Source organism: Propithecus coquereli, unplaced genomic scaffold (genome assembly GCF_000956105.1).
Source record: "Propithecus coquereli isolate 6110/MARCELLA unplaced genomic scaffold, Pcoq_1.0 Scaffold24, whole genome shotgun sequence".
NCBI lineage: Eukaryota > Metazoa > Chordata > Mammalia > Primates > Indriidae > Propithecus > Propithecus coquereli.
Window position 1 is genome coordinate 2892070 of NW_012147952.1, and position 17685 is coordinate 2909754.

Here is a 17685-nt window from a genome sequence, read left to right on the forward strand (position 1 = left end):
CCCAGCTACTCGGGAGGCTGAGGCAGGAGGATCACTTGAGCCCAGGAGTTTGAGGTTGCTGTGAGCTAGGATGACGCCATGGCACTCACTCTAGCCAGGGCAACAGAGTGAGACTCTGTCTCAAAAAAAAAAAAAACAACAACAACAACAAAAAAAAACAGCTGTAGAACTGGCAATGATAAGAAAGAGAAGGCACTGGGAAGCCAGAGTGCGGTTATTTAGCAAAAAAGGAAAAACATGGAGAAAGAAAGGAGGCTTAAGTACACCTCTTGAAGGAGATGTTCCACTAGTTCTTTAGATATTTGTTTTTTTGAGACAGAGTCTCACTCTGTTGCCCTGGCTAGAGTGAATGCCACGGCGTTAGCCTAGCAACCTCAAACTCCTGGGCTCAAGCGATCCTACTGCCTCAGCCTCCCGAGTAGCTGGGACTACAGGCACACACCACCACGTCTGGCTAATTTTTTCTACTTTTAGTAGACACAGGGTCTCACTTTTGCTCAGGCTGGTCTCAAACTCCTGAGCTGAAGCGATCCTCCCGCCTCGGCCTCCCAGAGTGCTGGGATTACAGGCGTAAGCCACCACGCCTGGCCCTTTAGATATTTTTAAATGGTAGAACATTGGGAGTTGGAAGGGGCCTTTGAGGCCATTTATTTTGATTTCTTAAACAGTGTAGGCAACTTTTAAAAATACTCTGCTCACTCACCTGGCCCTGTGCCGCCTTCCAGCTTCAGGACTGTGGGCCTACCCTGCCCCAAGAGCCCAGGCTGTGTCCCACCCTTATCACATCCCCCACTCACTCCTGGAGGGCTCCTTCCCCAGCCCTCCCACCCAGGAACAGAGAGGTTGTTCCCTCCTGTCTTCCCACAGTACTCTGCATGCATTTTTTCTGCAGCATTTGTCACACTGTACTTTAGCTGTTTGATTACATATAATCTCTAAATGGTAAGTTTCTCAAGTGTAAAAGCAGTTTATCATTTTGCCTTTTAATCCTTAGTATCTAGCAAATTAATAAGCACTCAAGAAATGCCTGTTAAATAAATGTTTGACTATTTCAGGGCTTACTAACTCCTAAGGCAGCTCATTCCATAAAGTAACAGCTTTGAACAGAAAACCTTCCTAATGTCTCCTCATAACTTCTCTCCATCTGTCTTTGTGGCCCTGCCGAGAATAGGTCTCCATCTTTTATTTAGCAGCCCTTCAAATATGTGAAGAAATCTAGCATGTTTTCCCAAGTCCTCTTTTTTTTTTTTTTTTGAGACAGAGTCTCACTCTGTTGCCCGGGCTAGAGTGAGTGCCGTGGCGTCAGCCTAGCTCCACAGCAACCTCAAACTCCTGGGCTCAAGCAATCCTCCTGCCTCAGCCTCCCAAGTAGCTTGGACTACAAGCATGTGCCACCATGCCCAGCTAATTTTTTCTATATATTTTTAGTTGTCCAGCCAATTTCTTTCTATTTTTAGTAGAGATGGGGTCTTGCTCTTGCTCAGGCTGGTCTCGAACTTCTGAGCTCAAGCGATCCTCCCGCCTTAGCCTCCAGAGTGCTAGGATTACAGGCACGAGTCACCACGCCGGCCTTCCCAAGTCCTCTGATTCTCTAAACATTCTCAATTATTTCAGTTGTTCCTCATTCATTCTCACCTGATTTCCTGACACCTCACCTTCACGGGCCTACTTTTTGAATAATTTTACATTGCTAATTTTTATTCATCCAAACCAAAGACACGAATTGTTCATCTGGTATAATATCATAACTTTTAACTACCTGTGTGGTTTCAGCTATAAGATCATAATTTAACTTAGTCCCACTGTTCTGTCTAAAACTCAAAGAGTATTCTTTGAAAGTATACCTTCCCATCCATTAAAGCATTTAGTATTTTGTTGCTAAAAAGAATTTCATGAGAATAAACATTCAGAATTTTACCCTTAATTAAAATATACTCAACTTTGACACAGATGTATAGCTCCAAAACCTTTTCAGTTTACAACCAAATTATCTACTTACGTTGGGGGTCAGACTTTTAGCAATGACAGGGCCAACCATTCCTGGAATAGTGCCAAAAGTATTTGTGATGCCCAGAAGGATACCAGCATACCTGCAGAAACATTTTTATAGGGGTTTATTATTGTGTTACACATTTAAGCAGCTTCTTTCAATAGATAGCTATTCTACCCAGATGGTGTTCTTGTCAAATTTTATGTCTAAATGAAACGTCTTACTGAAATAAGATTTTATATTCATCTGGTGAAAAACTTGCATTTCAATAGTTAATTAGCCTTTTAACATTATCTAGAAGAACAGGCCATTGAAATGATCCCTTTTAAAGTGATATATTAATAGTAAAGTGCTGAGACATGATTTTTATATATGACTGTATCTGGATAGAAAGCTTGGTGTGTCTAGCTTACATTTTTTAAGTTTAAAAAAAAGAATTTATTTTGTGATTACAAAATTCAATTGTTTAATTAATTGTTGAAAATTAATAATAAAATAAGAAAAAGTAAGAAAATAAAATTACTTATTCTTTCACATAGAGATAATCAACATTTTGGTAGATATCCTAATTATTTTTTTCTATATTATGTATTTCTAGTATATTATTATAGACATGAGATCATATTGAACATACAATTTAACTTGTTCCACTAATTACATATTTGCTTGTAGCTAAATCTTTGCATACTATCTCAAAAGTAGACAAGTTGGGTCTACATTGTGTGTATGACAAAAAAGGCATTTTTATTAAGTTTGGAAAAAGTTTCTCAAATGCAATGATTTATTTTTAGGGTAAATCTTAGGGGAGTGGGATATTTCTATCTATGTTTAGATGCAAATCTTTAAAGAATTTCTGTCTGTAGTTGGGAAATGCTAATAACCTGTTTTCTCTAATATATAAGCAATATATATAGACTAGGGAAGTCTACCAAGATCTCCACTAAGTACCATCTTAAAAAGAATGAAATGTTTATCATTTTCTATCAAGAAGTCATACTGGACTGATTATCAGGAAACCTAAAGATTCCTGACCTAGCTCCACCATTAATGATGTGTGACCTTGACAAGTTAGTGATAGATTATTATTTCTGTTATTATCCATGGGTTCACAGATGTATACATACAACATATGTGGTGGTCTCAGCTCTCCCTTCACACTCTACTAGGCGAGTGTGAATTATACTAAAAAAAATGTTTTGAGTATAAAATATATGAGGAAAAGTACACAAATCATCGGTGTAAAGTTTGCTGAATTTTTACAAGGTAAATAACCTAAACACAACCACATTATTAGTATCTGATTGAGAAACAGAACCTATTGGTATAAAGATTTTTAAGGACATTTATATATGGTTGAACTGTCTCTCAAACCGCATAAACTTTCATTTGAATAGTCATAATTTTGTCAGGTCACCCCTATCTACTAAAAAAACCTACAAGGATGATTTAGCTCTTACTTTCAGAAAACTTCATTCTTCTGCCTGGTTTGCAACGGCCTGGCCCTGGTCCATCTACACGGCCTTATGTCCCAGTACTGCACAGTCACACCTTCAGATCCAGACAGCTTTCATGCTGGCGCTCACATCTGCCACGCTCATTCCTGCTACTTATCTTTGCTCACACTATATATCTGGTACCTGAAATCCACACTCCTTCCATGTTAACTGCTCACTTGGTGTTTCTTCCAGGATGCCTTCTCTGCCTAGCTCAGCTCATATGGAGCAGTCCCCTCAGAATCTTTATTGTCTTTAACGCTAGTACTACGTGGTTTTTAAAATTTTTTTGTAATAGCTATCCTCACAGGTGTGAGCTGAAATGTCATCATGGTTTTGATTTGCATTTCCCTATTAGTGATGTTGAAAATTTTTTATATATCCGTTGGCCATTTGTATGTTTCTTTTGGAGAAATGTCTATTCAAGTTCTTAGCCCATTTTTTAAATGGGTTATTAGGGTATTTTTGTTTGTTATTGAGTTGTAAGAGTTCCTTATATATTTTGAATATTAACCCTTTAACAGATAGATGGTTTGCAAATATTTTCTCTCATTCCGTAAGTTGCCTTTCCTTTTTTTTTTTTTTTTAATTTCAGCATATTACGGGGGTAAGTACTACGTGTTTTAAGATGTAATTGTCCTCTAATTCAAGTTTGCTGAGTCTGACTCCATAGTCTCATTGCAAACTCATGTTTTATTTCCCTTTATTATATCCAGTGCCCAGTATAACACATGTGCCCATTCAATACATGCTGATTAAAGAGAGGTGGCAAGTGACCCACAGTTAATAGAGGCCCCTTGCGTAGACTCATGGGGCTCTGAATGCATTGACCATTGGAGCTTTGTTCCACGCAGACTAGCACCCTCTTGGGCATTAAGCTCCAAAGGTTGCTGATTCCTGATCAGAAATTTTATATGAATGGACTCATACAGTATGCAACATTTGGGATTACAAACTAGGGTCATTGAGCATCATTCCAATTTGTGTGTATTAATAGTTCATTTTTTTTTATTGCTGTCTCTTTTTTATTGAAGAAACTAGGATATTTGTCCTAAATTCTAGATTCTGTAGATTATATCCCTGAGGTATCATTTAACACATAATTTTATGTTTCCTGTATCTCCTGTATATTGGTCGTATCTAGACTAGTTCCTTGAGGGTTCATTAGGCTTAGGTTTAATATTTTTGGTAGGAAAACTTAAAGGTGGTGAAGGAGTTCAGTTAAAATAAAAACTTAGTTAAGTAAATGGCATTTATTAATTTATTTTTCACAAAAGTCATCTAAACATAAAGTCCAATTAGAGCTTTAAATTACTTGTGAGATAATTAGTGTCACTATAAAATACAATTCCAGTCAAAATTAGAGAAGCGTAGTGTTTTATTAGTTCATATAGTGTTATTGTGGGATAATGCAATTTCTATTAGGATTGAAAATTCTCAAGACCTAGGTTGTAGACTACCGATCTGAAATCCCTCTCCCCATTTTGGATGGAAATGTGCCTAAATAAAAAATCCTGTTGAACCTAATTCTGTTACCTATAAACATCACAAATTTTTATGTCCAAACCCCTGCATATACAACACGATAATAAAACCATGAGGCACAGATCTTTTTCGTTTATCTCCTTTAGGGAGTGTATCCTAAATTAACCAAGCTTGGCAGGCCCTATCTTTTTTTTTTTTTTTTTCTTTAAACCATTAACACCTTGGCAGTAGGAGGAACTAACTGCAGTGTGCCAGGCCTTTCAGTGACAGATATTAAGTGCAGATGAGTGCTGTGAAATTCTAGATGTCAGCACCAAGAAGCTCATTCAAGTATTTAGATTACACTTGGCCAGGAAGGGCCATGAAAGATTGATGACTGCTTGGAAGAAAACAAGTTGTACAGACTCAGTGTGGATTCTTTGCTGTTGGAGTACTAGAATTTTGTGGGATTAATAGTTGAAAATCTATCCAATTCCCAGGAATCTGGGCAAAAAAATTCACATAGAAAATCTCTATTTCAGTCTATGGAAGAAGAGGCTCAGAAAATATCATGCACTCATTTATATGTTAATAGGAATACTATTTATTGAAAAACCCTCTATCAGACATGGTTATAAGTATTTTACATGTATATTATCTCATTTTAATAATAAAATCAACCCCATGAGGTAGGGTTATCTTCACTTTATAGATGAAGAAAGACTAAAAAAATGTTATCCAATTTGTCTGATTCCAAATCAGTACTTAGTATTATAATGTTTTAATCTACAATGCTACCTTGTTAAAAACATAGTGATCACTGAACTCAATCTGTTGGAAAGATGAATTTTCTCATGCTTAATTTTTTACCACAAGTTCTGGTGCTGAATGCTTAAGTGTCTGTGGTTCTCAAGTGTTCTTGTTCTAACTAGTAGAGTGTTACATTGAATGGGCACTCACCTGGTACCAAGACAAAAAGCAGTTAAGCAACAACATGGTCCTAAGATACGTAACCCACCTCCTTAACCAAGACACAGGAAACTAGAAATAACTAGTGTGTTTTGAAGCAATAAATTCTAGTTGGAAAATAAAAACTGAAAGCTCATCTGAAGGGTTGAATCAAAATATAAAGGAGAGAAATAATTTTGACTTTGATGAGATTACCTTACATTTATTTGTACAGTTGTATAACCTTTTTTTTTTTTTTTGAGACAGGGTCTCGCTCTGTGGCCTGGGCTAGAGTATAGTGGTGTTCATAGCTCACTGCATCCTCAAACTCCTGGGCTCAAGCAATCCTCCTGACTCAGCCTCCTGAGTAGCTGAGATTACAAGCAGGAGTCACCACACACAGCTAATTTTTCTATAATATTTTTTTTGTAGATATGGGGTCTTGTTCTTGTTCAGGCTGGTCTTGAACTCCTGGCTTCAAGCAATCCTCCTGCCTTGGCCTCCCAAAGTGCTAGGATTACAGGCTTGAGCCACCACACCTAGCCCAGGTATATAATTTTAAAGGCTTGTTCACAGCCATAAATCACAGCCACGATCAGCTGAGCCAGTTGAGCAGGCTTCATTACCTGGGGCATATAGGCGCTTACCATTCTCCTAACTGCTATAACTATTTGCTGGAGTCATTTATGTTACTAAACTGTTTGGCTTCATACCAAATTTGCATATGTATCCTTTTTGACCTTTAAGATTCACAAAATTTCAGGGCTGGACCAGGGTCTTTATTAAGATACAGAGTTCAACCACTCAGTTGATGCTTGAAGCTCAGCCACCGGCTCCCTCTGCTGGTTATTCAGCATACACTTCATGACATGACCGTATGTATCACCCTGCAAGCCAGCTTAAGCTCACACAGATGCAAGCAGGAATCATGTCACTTTCCTGTTTGTGTCTTCAACATCTGGTACAGTCCCTGGAACAGTGTTTGTTAAACCTGTGGTCCCCAACCCCAGGCCGCAGAGCAGCAGAGGGGTACCAGTCCGTGGCCTGTTAGGAACGGGGCTGCACAGCGGGAGATGAGCGGCAGGTGAGCAAGGGAAGCTTCTTCTGTATTTACAGCCACTCCCCATCGCCATCGCTGGCATCATCGCCTGAGCTCCACCTCCCCTCCCCCTTCAAGTTGGGGACTGCTGTGTTAAACGCCTAGATGTACTAATCAACATGCTGTTACACTGAAATTTAGTAATTACAAAATTGTCTAATTGTACATCCAATTCATCTTTCTCCACCTTGTCCAAAAGAGTATCATGGGAGACCTTACTGAAGTCCTAACATACCAAATCTACTGGGTTTTCTCTCTTGTATTAGGCTAAAAATGATGCTGAGAAATCAGACCTTTGCCATTTTGGCTTTTCGTGATCCAGCAGTGGCTCCTTAGTGATCAGTATCTTGTTTTCTAAGAACTCATCAATCATCCCTTTAATATTCTATTTATTTATTTTCTATTTATTTTTTTGTAGAGATGGGGGTCTCGCTATGTTGCCCTGACTGGTCTTGAACTCCTGGTCTCAAGCGATCCTCCTGTCTTCCCTCCCAAAGTGCCTTTACTATTTTACTTGGATTGGTTTGTAAACCTGGCCATAACACCTAACTCAAAGTTAGCCAGAAAATAATAACTGCATTTATTGTATTATATGCAAATGCATTTACTGCATTATAAGCAGGGTGTTGTATGTGTGTGTTCTATTTAATCTTCACAGCAATTTTACATGGTAGGCACTGCGGATACTTGTTTTTCTCTTCTCCAGCATCCACTTTCATCTTCTTTTGACAATAGCTCTAATTTTTATTTGATGATCCAATTTTCCTCCGTTGCCAGTTCAAGAGAGCAGGTCGGGCCCTCACCAGATTCCAGAGCTTCCGACAAGACTTCGGGAACCTGATGAATTCTAAACTACATTTCAGCTCCATGAAATAGTATGGGTGGTTTACCACCTTCCTCTTGCTGGATGGCTGCTGAGACAATTTTATGTTTTTTATAATTTTTACTTCTCATCTTTATTTACATAGATTTACGATAAATAATACATACATTAACCAAGGCAGCTAGACTGTGTGTCTGTTCTCTGCAATGAGTTATTTTCCTTGAATTCTCCAAATAATGATTAGTATCTCTGCAATGACCAATTCTTTAAGATTTTTAAATAAGTCATTGTGAGGCAACTTGATGTAGTAGAAAGACCCTTAGACCTTGACTCTGGAAGACCTGAATCCAAGTCTTTGGTCTGTCATTTGCTGGCCACATAACTTCTCTGTGATCGAGTTTCTTCATCTTCGAAATGAGTCCTTTGTGTCCACATCTTCGTGTATCATAGTGGATGTTATGGAAGGCTTTCTCAGCATCCATTCCTGCTCCCTACCCCCTAGCCCCAACTGTGTAGCAGTAATAATGTTTAAGGGGCATTGGCCCTTTCACTTCTAACATTAGGGGTGGATACCGATTGTCCTAAAGTCAAATGGTATTCCCTTGGCCACTGGGGTTGGTTCAGGGCTGAATATATCACTCAGTTTTGTTCAATCAAAATGAAGTCCAGGACTTTTCCATGATTGGGAAACGAAAAGATCCTTTTCTTTGTTGCTTAATGTGAATGAAGAAGCATGTAGACCTGATTGTTGCTAGTAATCATTTCATTGTGATTTTTATAAGTAGATCCAATCGCAGGCTAAAACTACTATCACAAAAGGTAGAGCAGAGAGTGGGAAGGAAACAATCTGGTGATACCAGTGGGAGCTGGTTATCAACTTCTGCCTGAAGTCTATTATCTCTGGACTTTACACTGAAGTGAATCAATAGATTATGCTATTTAGCCAGTTTGAGTTAGAATTTCTATACTTAAACTATGAGCATTCTAAGAGATAACACAGCCTGGACCTCTTTCTTGCCAAAACTCTCAATTCCCATATCCCTTTGACTGTCCATCAACCCTACACACTTGTCAAAACCTCAAGTCTAGATCAATCCAACAGGACATTTTCAACCCTATACTTGGGCTGCTAAACATAACTGGAAGAAAAAATAACTTTGCAAAATAGTGTGAATACAAAATTAATCTCCAACTTCAGCTGATCCGCATCAATGCCAAAAATTTTTTCAATGAGTTTTTTGTATTTTTCTTAATAGCTATTTAGAACCTTTATCATTCTTAAGTCTTTTACTCCACTTATATCTTCTTTCTTAGCCTCAGCAATGAACTTGACTTCCATCTCACAGAGAAATGGAAGACTAGCAGTTAAGATTTTTTGAATAAGTTAATTACCTCAAAAGTTAGCAGCTTAAGACAAGTATTTATTGCCTCCTAGTTTCTGTGTCAGGAATGTAGGAGCAGCTTAGCTGGGTGGTTCTGGCTTAGGACCTCTCATGAGGTTTGTTAAGATGTTCGCCAGGGCTGCAGTCATCTGAAGGCTTGACGGGGGCTAGAAGACTGACTGGCTTCTAAGCTCACTCATGTGGCTACCAGTGGGAGGCCTCAGCTCTGTCCCACAAGGGCCTTGCTGCAGGGCTGTTGCATATCCTTAGGACATGGCAATTGGCTTCCCCCAGAGTGAGTCATCCAGAGGGACAGAGAACAAAGATGCTGTGATGCCTTTTACAGCCAAGTCAGATATCGTTACTTTCGCCATATTTTATTCATTGGAAATAAGTCACTAGGCTGGCATCTCCCTTCTCTTTCTTTGGGATGCCACGCCATCTCCCTGCTCTCCCCTCCACCTCCTCTCTTTCTCATTCTCTCTGTCCTTCTAAAGGATAAAATAAACTTTTTTTACTTTTATAACTTAAAAAAAAAAGAAATAAGTCACTAAATTCAGCCAACATTCAAGGGAATTAAAATAGGCTCCACCTTTTGGAGGGAAGAGTGTTAAAGAATTTGTGGACATATTTTAAAGACCAACACAATTCTTAACTTTCCATCTTACCAGAAGACTTTTCTTCAGCTGAACTCATCTTACTACCTGCCTTCTCTTCTCAGCTGAAAGCTAATACCTCTACTCGGACTCTGGATTTCATTCCTTCCTGCCAATTCGAAATAAGTAACTTTTACTTTTCTTTAAACTTTAACCTCTCATCATTTATTGGCATTCTTTTCTTGGCATATTAACATGCTTGGGTCTCTTTTATCTTAAGAAAAAAAAATTCTTGGTCAACATATGCCTCCAGAACTGTGAGAAAATAAATTTCTGTTGTTTTAGCTTGCCAGTCTATGGAATTTTGTTATGGCGGCTTGAGTAGATAAGATACACCAATTTCTTTTTCTTCTCAAATAAATTCTTCTGTCTGGAATACTACTTCCTTTTGTCTGCCTAACTTATTCCCACTCCTTCTTCAGGCTTTAGCTTAAATATCACTTCCTCAGAGACATTTTCTAAGTTCATAGTATACATTATAACCCTTCTCTTCTCTCCTTTTGTCTTCAAAAGTCTGTTTTATTTGTGTGATTCTTTCCCTAGACTTAGTCTACCACTCTAGACTAAGAGCTCCATAGGCTAGGGCTGTGTCTGTAATGGCTGCTACTTGGTAGGCATTAGATAAGTATGTTTTGAGTGGTGGCTCACGCCTGTAATCCCAGTACTTTGAAAGGCCGAGGCAGGAGGATTGCTTGAGCCCAGGAATTTGAGGTTCCAGTGAGCTATGACTGCACCACTGTACTTCAGCCTGGGCAACAGAGTGGGACTGTCTCTAACGGGGGTGGAGCGTGGGGTGAGGAGAAGAATTATCACAGTATGTTACAATTGTCTATTTTTTATTGTTTCTTTCCTAAACTAATCTTCCAAGCAGGCGCTGAGTCTTATTTTTTGTAGGGTCGTGTAGTGTGCTAAATGTATCGTAGGTACTGCGTAAGTGTTTGTTGTATGAGTGAGAGGACTGAAACTAAACCAGTGCCTCATACTTTAGCGTGCAGGAAATTCGCCTGAGGATCTTAAAAGGCAGACTCTAGTTCAGCAGGTCGGGGATGGGGCCTGAGATTCTGCATTTCTCACAAGCTCCCAGGTGATGCCACTGGTCTAGGGACCACACTGAAGTAGCAAGGGAAGAGATTACTTTTTTTTTTTTGAGACAGAGTCACCCTGGGTAGAGGAGATTCCTTTAAAGTCTTCCTAGTTCTAACTTTCTATGATTCTATTAGCTACATAATTGAACAATATAATTTGTTTAACTTACTCCAGGTGAAATCCTTTCCAGATTCTTTTATTTGTTTAATCAGTAGCACAAAAGAATATATTTCAGTTCTTTAATTACAGTATTTGCTATTTCCTTGAACCCTTTTTTGGGTAATCAAGCCTAGCTCCTACTCTGCAAATTTCAAATACTCAGGTGTAGTCACAGAGCAGCTCTTTGTTAGGCAACAAGGTCTCTCCTCCCTCCACAGAGGTGGCTTCCTATGACCCTGCTCCTTCAACCTGAAGGGGTTCTGCTTATGTTTGGTTATATTTGTATCAGGTCTTTCAAATTCTCACTAAATTTAACTGACTTTTCTTGAAGTTAATTTGTTTTTCAAATATTCTTCTTTTAGCTGGGGCAACACAGTGAAACTCTGTCTCAAAAAAAAAAACACAAAAGGTTTTATATTTAACAGGGATTAATTATTATTTTAATTTTCTAATTGAAAAATAAAAATTATATAAGACTGTACAAAGGGTAAGTTTAGACTTGAAAATATAAACAATGCAAAGACTGTATCTGATGGGTTTCATAATTAATTGAATATATTTCTTACTCTGAAACTTTACTTTTAATTATATAAAAAATATGATTGCAGATAATTAACTAAAAAAGGTATTTTATCTGTAAAATGGGTGGCTATTTAGTAGTCAGTATATAACTAATTATTGTTCCTATAAATTTCTAATTACTAACAAAAATATTCCTTTTTTTTCCTTTATTCTTTTTGGTGCTGAAACTTGGAATAAACCAAAATATTGCTGATTAAGACAAAGAGTTACCACTGTCAAATGAGTAACAGCTAGTTTCACACTACACTAAGGACCAATAAGCTCTGTAGGCTTACACAGTTTAACGTGTGTTGGAATTCTGAATCTTGGGAGGATCCTTCCACTCCAGGACTGTGATTAGACTAGCAAGGTGTAAATTAATGAGATAAGGTAATATGCAGTCATGTCTTATATTAATATAATTAATTTTATGAAAGAATTATATTTTTTCATATATAAGTAAATATATATGTGAAAAGTAAACACATAACATAATAGCTATAGAATCTGGATGAACATTAAAATACGTCTGCTGAAATTGTTTTGAGATGGGTATAGAGAAGTTGAGAGGACAAAAGGTCTTAATTAGCAAAATCTCATTTATATATACTATTTCCTTTCTGCTCTGGATCTCTGCAAATATTATTTTTTTGACTTCAGTCTTAATGTTATTGTTAATATGAACTACATAGTATCCTGTGGAATTCACTATTATGTAGACACCTTTTATAACCATCTAAACACAGATATACAAACTCAGCTATTTAACCAATCGATTTCAGTTATGTTTAGAAAGAATTTTAACATGGCACTGAATATGAACACCCATTTTCATTCTTCCATTCGTGCAATTGATCGACTGAGCACTGACCATGGTCCAGAGCAAGGCCAGGGGCTGGCACTACTGTAGTAAACAAGACAGACTTAGTCCCTGCACTGTCAGAGCTTTTAGTCCCAGGACTTCTGCTTCAGCTGCCTTTTATTTCAAACTGTTTCTTAGTCTACTGCCTAAGTACTATCAGTTCTCTTTCCTTGGTTCCCCACTGTTAAGGGTACATGTAGGACTGAAGCTCCTACTTTCTTAGGATAATCATATAAATTAACCATTCAACAAGTACGGGCTGGGTGTGCCTCTGTGGATACATAAGATGTCTCAGGCTGAAGGAGGTTACACCCAAATTGGGGAGATCAGAAAGATAAGAAATAATTATTTATCAAGGTAAGGCACTAAATACAAATGCATCTAGCACAAAATTATAAATGGAATGTATAGAGAGAAGGAACAGAAAAAAAGCAGGCAGTGGTGGTGTGGAAAGGCTTCATGAATCAGGCACCATGGCTCATGTCTGTAATGCTAGCACTCTGGGAGGCCAAGGTGAGAGGATTGCTTGAGGTCAGGAGTTTGAGACCAGCCTGAGCAAGAGTGAGACCCCCCCATTTCTGCTAAAAATATAAATTTATCTTTTCTCCAAAGATGAATTCATATCCATTATTTTTGCAAATAAAGTGTACTAAATCTTTTGGGCTAAAATATTTACATAGCCCCCTGAAGAATTCTAGAAGTATGTGGCCCAAAGAATGTTTCCAGAAAGCTGTAGAAAGAATGAAGGCTTAAAAGTAAAAATTTTATGTTTAAGTTTTGGCTCTATCATTTATTAGCTGTGTGGTATAAGACAAATCACTTAACTTGTCTGAACTTAAGTTTCCTTACCCTTACAATAGGGCAAGAATACCGACTTCATAGGACTATTTTAAGGATGAAATGAGATAATGTTTGTGACAGTGATTTGTAAACTACCAAGTACATTTGTAGCTGTACTTGCACACAGGTTAATATAATATTAGTAACTGGATAAATTAACTGGCCTGCTCTTTGGCATTCATTCATCCAGCTAAATGCCTACTATGTGCCAAGTACCATGGTGAGCCCTGAGGATAAGACACTTTCTGCTTTCAGAGTTCCTACTGTAGACATTAAGTTATAATGTGTTATTGCAATGTTCATATAAGAACACTCTGAACAGAGGTGATTTATTTAAAGGTTTAAATTTAAAAACAACTTCATGCTTTAATTATTGTATAAATTGCAAATTTTTTTAAATTGAAATTTTGTGAAGAATTAACGTCATTCTAACACTAGTTAAATTCATAGAGGCAGAAAGCAGAATTATGGTGGCCAGGGCCAGGGATAAGGAGGAAATAGGGAAATAGCATGTAATGGGTAGAGTCTCAGCTGGGGAAGATGAAATAGTTCTAGAGATGGTTGGTGGTGATAGTTGCAGAACAATGTGAATACTTAATGTCACAGAACTGTACACTTAAAAATGAATTTTATGTCACATATATTTTACCACAATTAAAATAAAAGAATTTAAAGTCAATAATGGCAAAACTTTATATTAGTACTCACGAAGGTGCGATATCCAGATGGTTGATAGTAAATCCAGAAGAGCAAAAGCCTCCCAGTGTTGTTGATATGGTTAGGAACGCAACAGCCAAAGAATAATCACAGCCTATATATCCAGCAGCTATTAAGAATACTGCAGGTCCAATCATTCCTGGAGTTAAAAAGTTATAAAAGAAAAAGAAGTCACAGCATTAGTATTTGCTCTACCTTAATATAGTGTAAATCTGAAATTTGATATTGCTGCCACCTACTGTAGAAATACTGTACTGTCTAGAAGACTAATGAATTTCATGGAAAAAACTGGAAAACATATGGGTATCATACAACTAATATAATAGTAAAAGAAAAACCTCGTTTTATGCAATCTTATTAAATCTACATGTGATCAAAACTCAGCTAAAGTTCTACAGTGCTAGAGAAAAGAGCAAGAAGAAAATGACAAAAATATGGGTCTAGAGAGAAGCAAGAGCTGACACAGAATGTAATTTAAAATTAGTAGAATCAAAGAAGATAAACTAAATAATAAACTCCATTGGATACAGTTAGAAAAATACTCCATTCTGGTTCTAACAATTGACAACAATATGCATTGGTCATTACAGGAAGTTAAGCATAAAATATGAGTAACATAGGAAGGGACTGAATGAGTGGACGGTTAGTCTTTCTGTGTCTACCACTGTGCTCTCCAATAACTATCTGTGATGATGGACATGTTATATTTGTAGATACTGCAACTGAGGAACTTATTTTTAAATTTCAATTAAATTTAAATAGCCACGTGTTGGCTCGGCGTGATGGCTCACGCCTGTAATCCTAGCAATCTGGGAGGCCGAGGCAGGAGGATGGCTTGAGGTCAGGAGTTCGAGACCAGCCTGAGCAAGAGAGAGACCCTGTCTCTACTAAAAATAGAAAAAATTAGCTGAGCATGGTGGCACATGCCTGTAGTCCCAGCTCCTCGGGAGGCTGTGGCAGAAGGATCACTTGAGCCCAGGAGTTTGAGGTTGCTGTGAGCTAGGCTGACACCATGGCATTCTAGCCTGGGCGACAGAGTGAGACTCTGTCTCAAAAACAAAAAACAAACAAACAAAAAACTTAAATAGACATACATGGCTAGTAGCTACTGTATCATGCAGGGCAGGTCCACAGAAAGCCACAAAGGAGAAAACCAGATTGACTCTAAAGGAGTTTATTTCATTTGCAGATATGCAGTCAAAGTAACCAAGCAATGGAACAGGACAGCATATTCTACTGGTAGGTGCTCAGTAGGTGTTTGCAGAATTAATCTGAATAGGGTCCTTTTACAATGAAATTACTGAAGTATAGCTATTGATGACTTCCAGAGTCTCTAATTACTGAAGATCTTTAAAAAGTTGAATGATCGGGTCGGGTGCGGAGGCTGAGGCAGCAGGATCGTTTAAGGCCAGGAGTTCGAGATCAGCCTGGGCAGCAGCAAGACCCCTGTCTCTACATAAAATAAAAAAAAATTAGCCAGGCATGGTGGCACACGCCTACACTCCCAGCTACTTGGTAATCCAAGGCAGGAGGATTGCTCAAGCCCAGGAGTTTGGGGTTGCCATGAGCTATGATGACGCCACTGTACTCCAGTCTAGGCAACAGAGTGAGACTCTGTCTCAAAAAAAAAAAAAAAAAAAAGTTGAATGATTATCTTAGATAGTTTTAAAATTTACCTTTCTGAAAGCAGAGATGGAAGCATATGATTATTATTATTACTGATCAGATGGTACCCAGGAGTATGAAGAAAAAAAAATTATTATTATTGAGTTCTTTGATTCATAGCTTTTCATTTGATATAACGATATCAGTAAATACTTTTGGATTGAAATTCAAAATGGCTGGGTGTGGTAGCTCATCCCTGTAATCCCAGTGATTTGGGAGGCTGAGGCAGGAGGATCCCTTCAGCCTAGGAGTTTGAGACCAGCCTGAGCAACACAGTAAGACCCCATCTCTAAAAAAATGAAAAAAATTAGTTGGTCATGGTGGAGTGCAGTGGTAGTCCTAGCTACTCCGGAGGCTTAGGGAGGAGGATCACTTAAGCCCAGGAGTTTGAGGCTGCCGTGAGCTATACTTGTGCCACTGCACTCCAGCCAGGGCGACAGAGTGAGATACCCTGTTTCTAAAAAAGAAATGAAAAATATATTCACTTAGCAAAGGGATGGAGGCTTAAAAATATTTTCATTGCAAACTTAGAGCTAAAAATAAAGTGATTTATAAAATTCTCAGGGTGATGTTCAGCAAAGCAAGCCATTTTAAAATAATTATAAGCTATGGTGGTGATAATAGGCTATTATAAATTTTAATCCCCAAAATGAATGGTTCAAAAAGAACCATCTTGTACTAAAATGCACTAAATGCATCATAGTGTTTTAATATGTGAACAAAATAAATGACAATATTACCATTTTTTTGGTACTGTTTTGATATTGTGATACAATAAGAAATATATAGTTGGTTGCCGCCCTCAGTTTTTGGCACACAGCTCCTAAAACCCTTGGAATGTCTGGAGTGATGAATTTGTCTTTTGTATGCTAATGAAATGACTGGTGGCTGGGGGCCCCTAGATAGCTTCAGGATGGGGGCTGGATTAGAAAGTTGGGACTTTCAGCCCCATCCGCAACCTCTAGGGAGGGAAGGGGGCTGAAGGTCTAGTTGATCCCAATGGCCAATGATTTAATCAATAATCCCTACCTAATGAAGCCTCCATAAAAACTCAAAAGAACAGGGTTTGGATGAGCTTCTGGATAGCAGAACACATGGAAGTCGCTGGAGGGTGGTGTTCCCAGAGAAGGCATGGGAACTCCTCGCCCCTTTCCAAATTCTTTGCCCTGTGCATTTCTTCCATCTGGCTGTTCATCTGTATCCTTTGTAATATCCTTTGTAATAAACCCATGAACATAAGCAAAGTGTTTCCTTGAGTTCTGTGAGCTGCTCTAGCAAATTAATTGAACCTGAGGAGGAGGAAGTCCTGGGAATGTCGATTGTAGACAGTCGGTCAGAAGTACAGGTCACAACCTGGGACTTGTGATTGGCATTTGATGGGAGTGGGGCAGTCTTGTGGGACTGAGCCCTCAACCTGTGGGATCTGACACAATCTCCAGGTAGACAGTGTCATAGTTGAATTACAGGACACCCAGCTGGTCTCTGCTGAAGAATTGGTTGTGTGTGGGGAGAAACCACACACATTGCGGTTACCAGAGTGAAGTGTTCTGTGTTGTATATTGATTGTGTTAACTGTGAGAGTGGGAAGAACATTTTTCTTCCTATTTCCAATAACTATAAACACAGTAAATAACTGTAAACCAAAACAAAACCTGATTCACTTCCCTTACCTATAAGGCTAAAAATTCTGCGAACACATATAGTTGAAAAATTCCATTTTGCCCTTAAATTGTCAGCAACTTGACCAGACAGGATCATACATAGCCAACAGCCGAAATAAGGTAGTGCAGATAAAAACCCATTCTGGAAGGAATCAGAAGATACAGGATTAATTATGTGGGAGGAAAAAACAAAATACACACATATATCACAGCCAACTACCACCACTTGAAAACAAAGGAAATATATAGCAATATGCTGTCAATTTTCATATAATTACA

At 38.2% G+C, this 17685-nt stretch overlaps 1 protein-coding gene across 1 annotated transcript in view; it reads right to left on the reverse strand.

Annotated features, from left to right (window-relative positions):
* The window catches only part of SLC17A5 (solute carrier family 17 (acidic sugar transporter), member 5), a 57952-nt gene that overhangs the window by 2857 nt on the left and 37410 nt on the right, over window positions 1-17685 (reverse strand). Inside the window, exons 8-10 of the mRNA XM_012646062.1 lie at window positions 17416-17548; window positions 14072-14219; window positions 2000-2090 (exon numbers count right to left, since the gene is read on the reverse strand). Of these exons, the coding sequence (XP_012501516.1) occupies window positions 2000-2090; window positions 14072-14219; window positions 17416-17548 (372 nt within the window). The remainder of the gene's footprint in view (window positions 1-1999; window positions 2091-14071; window positions 14220-17415; window positions 17549-17685) is intronic.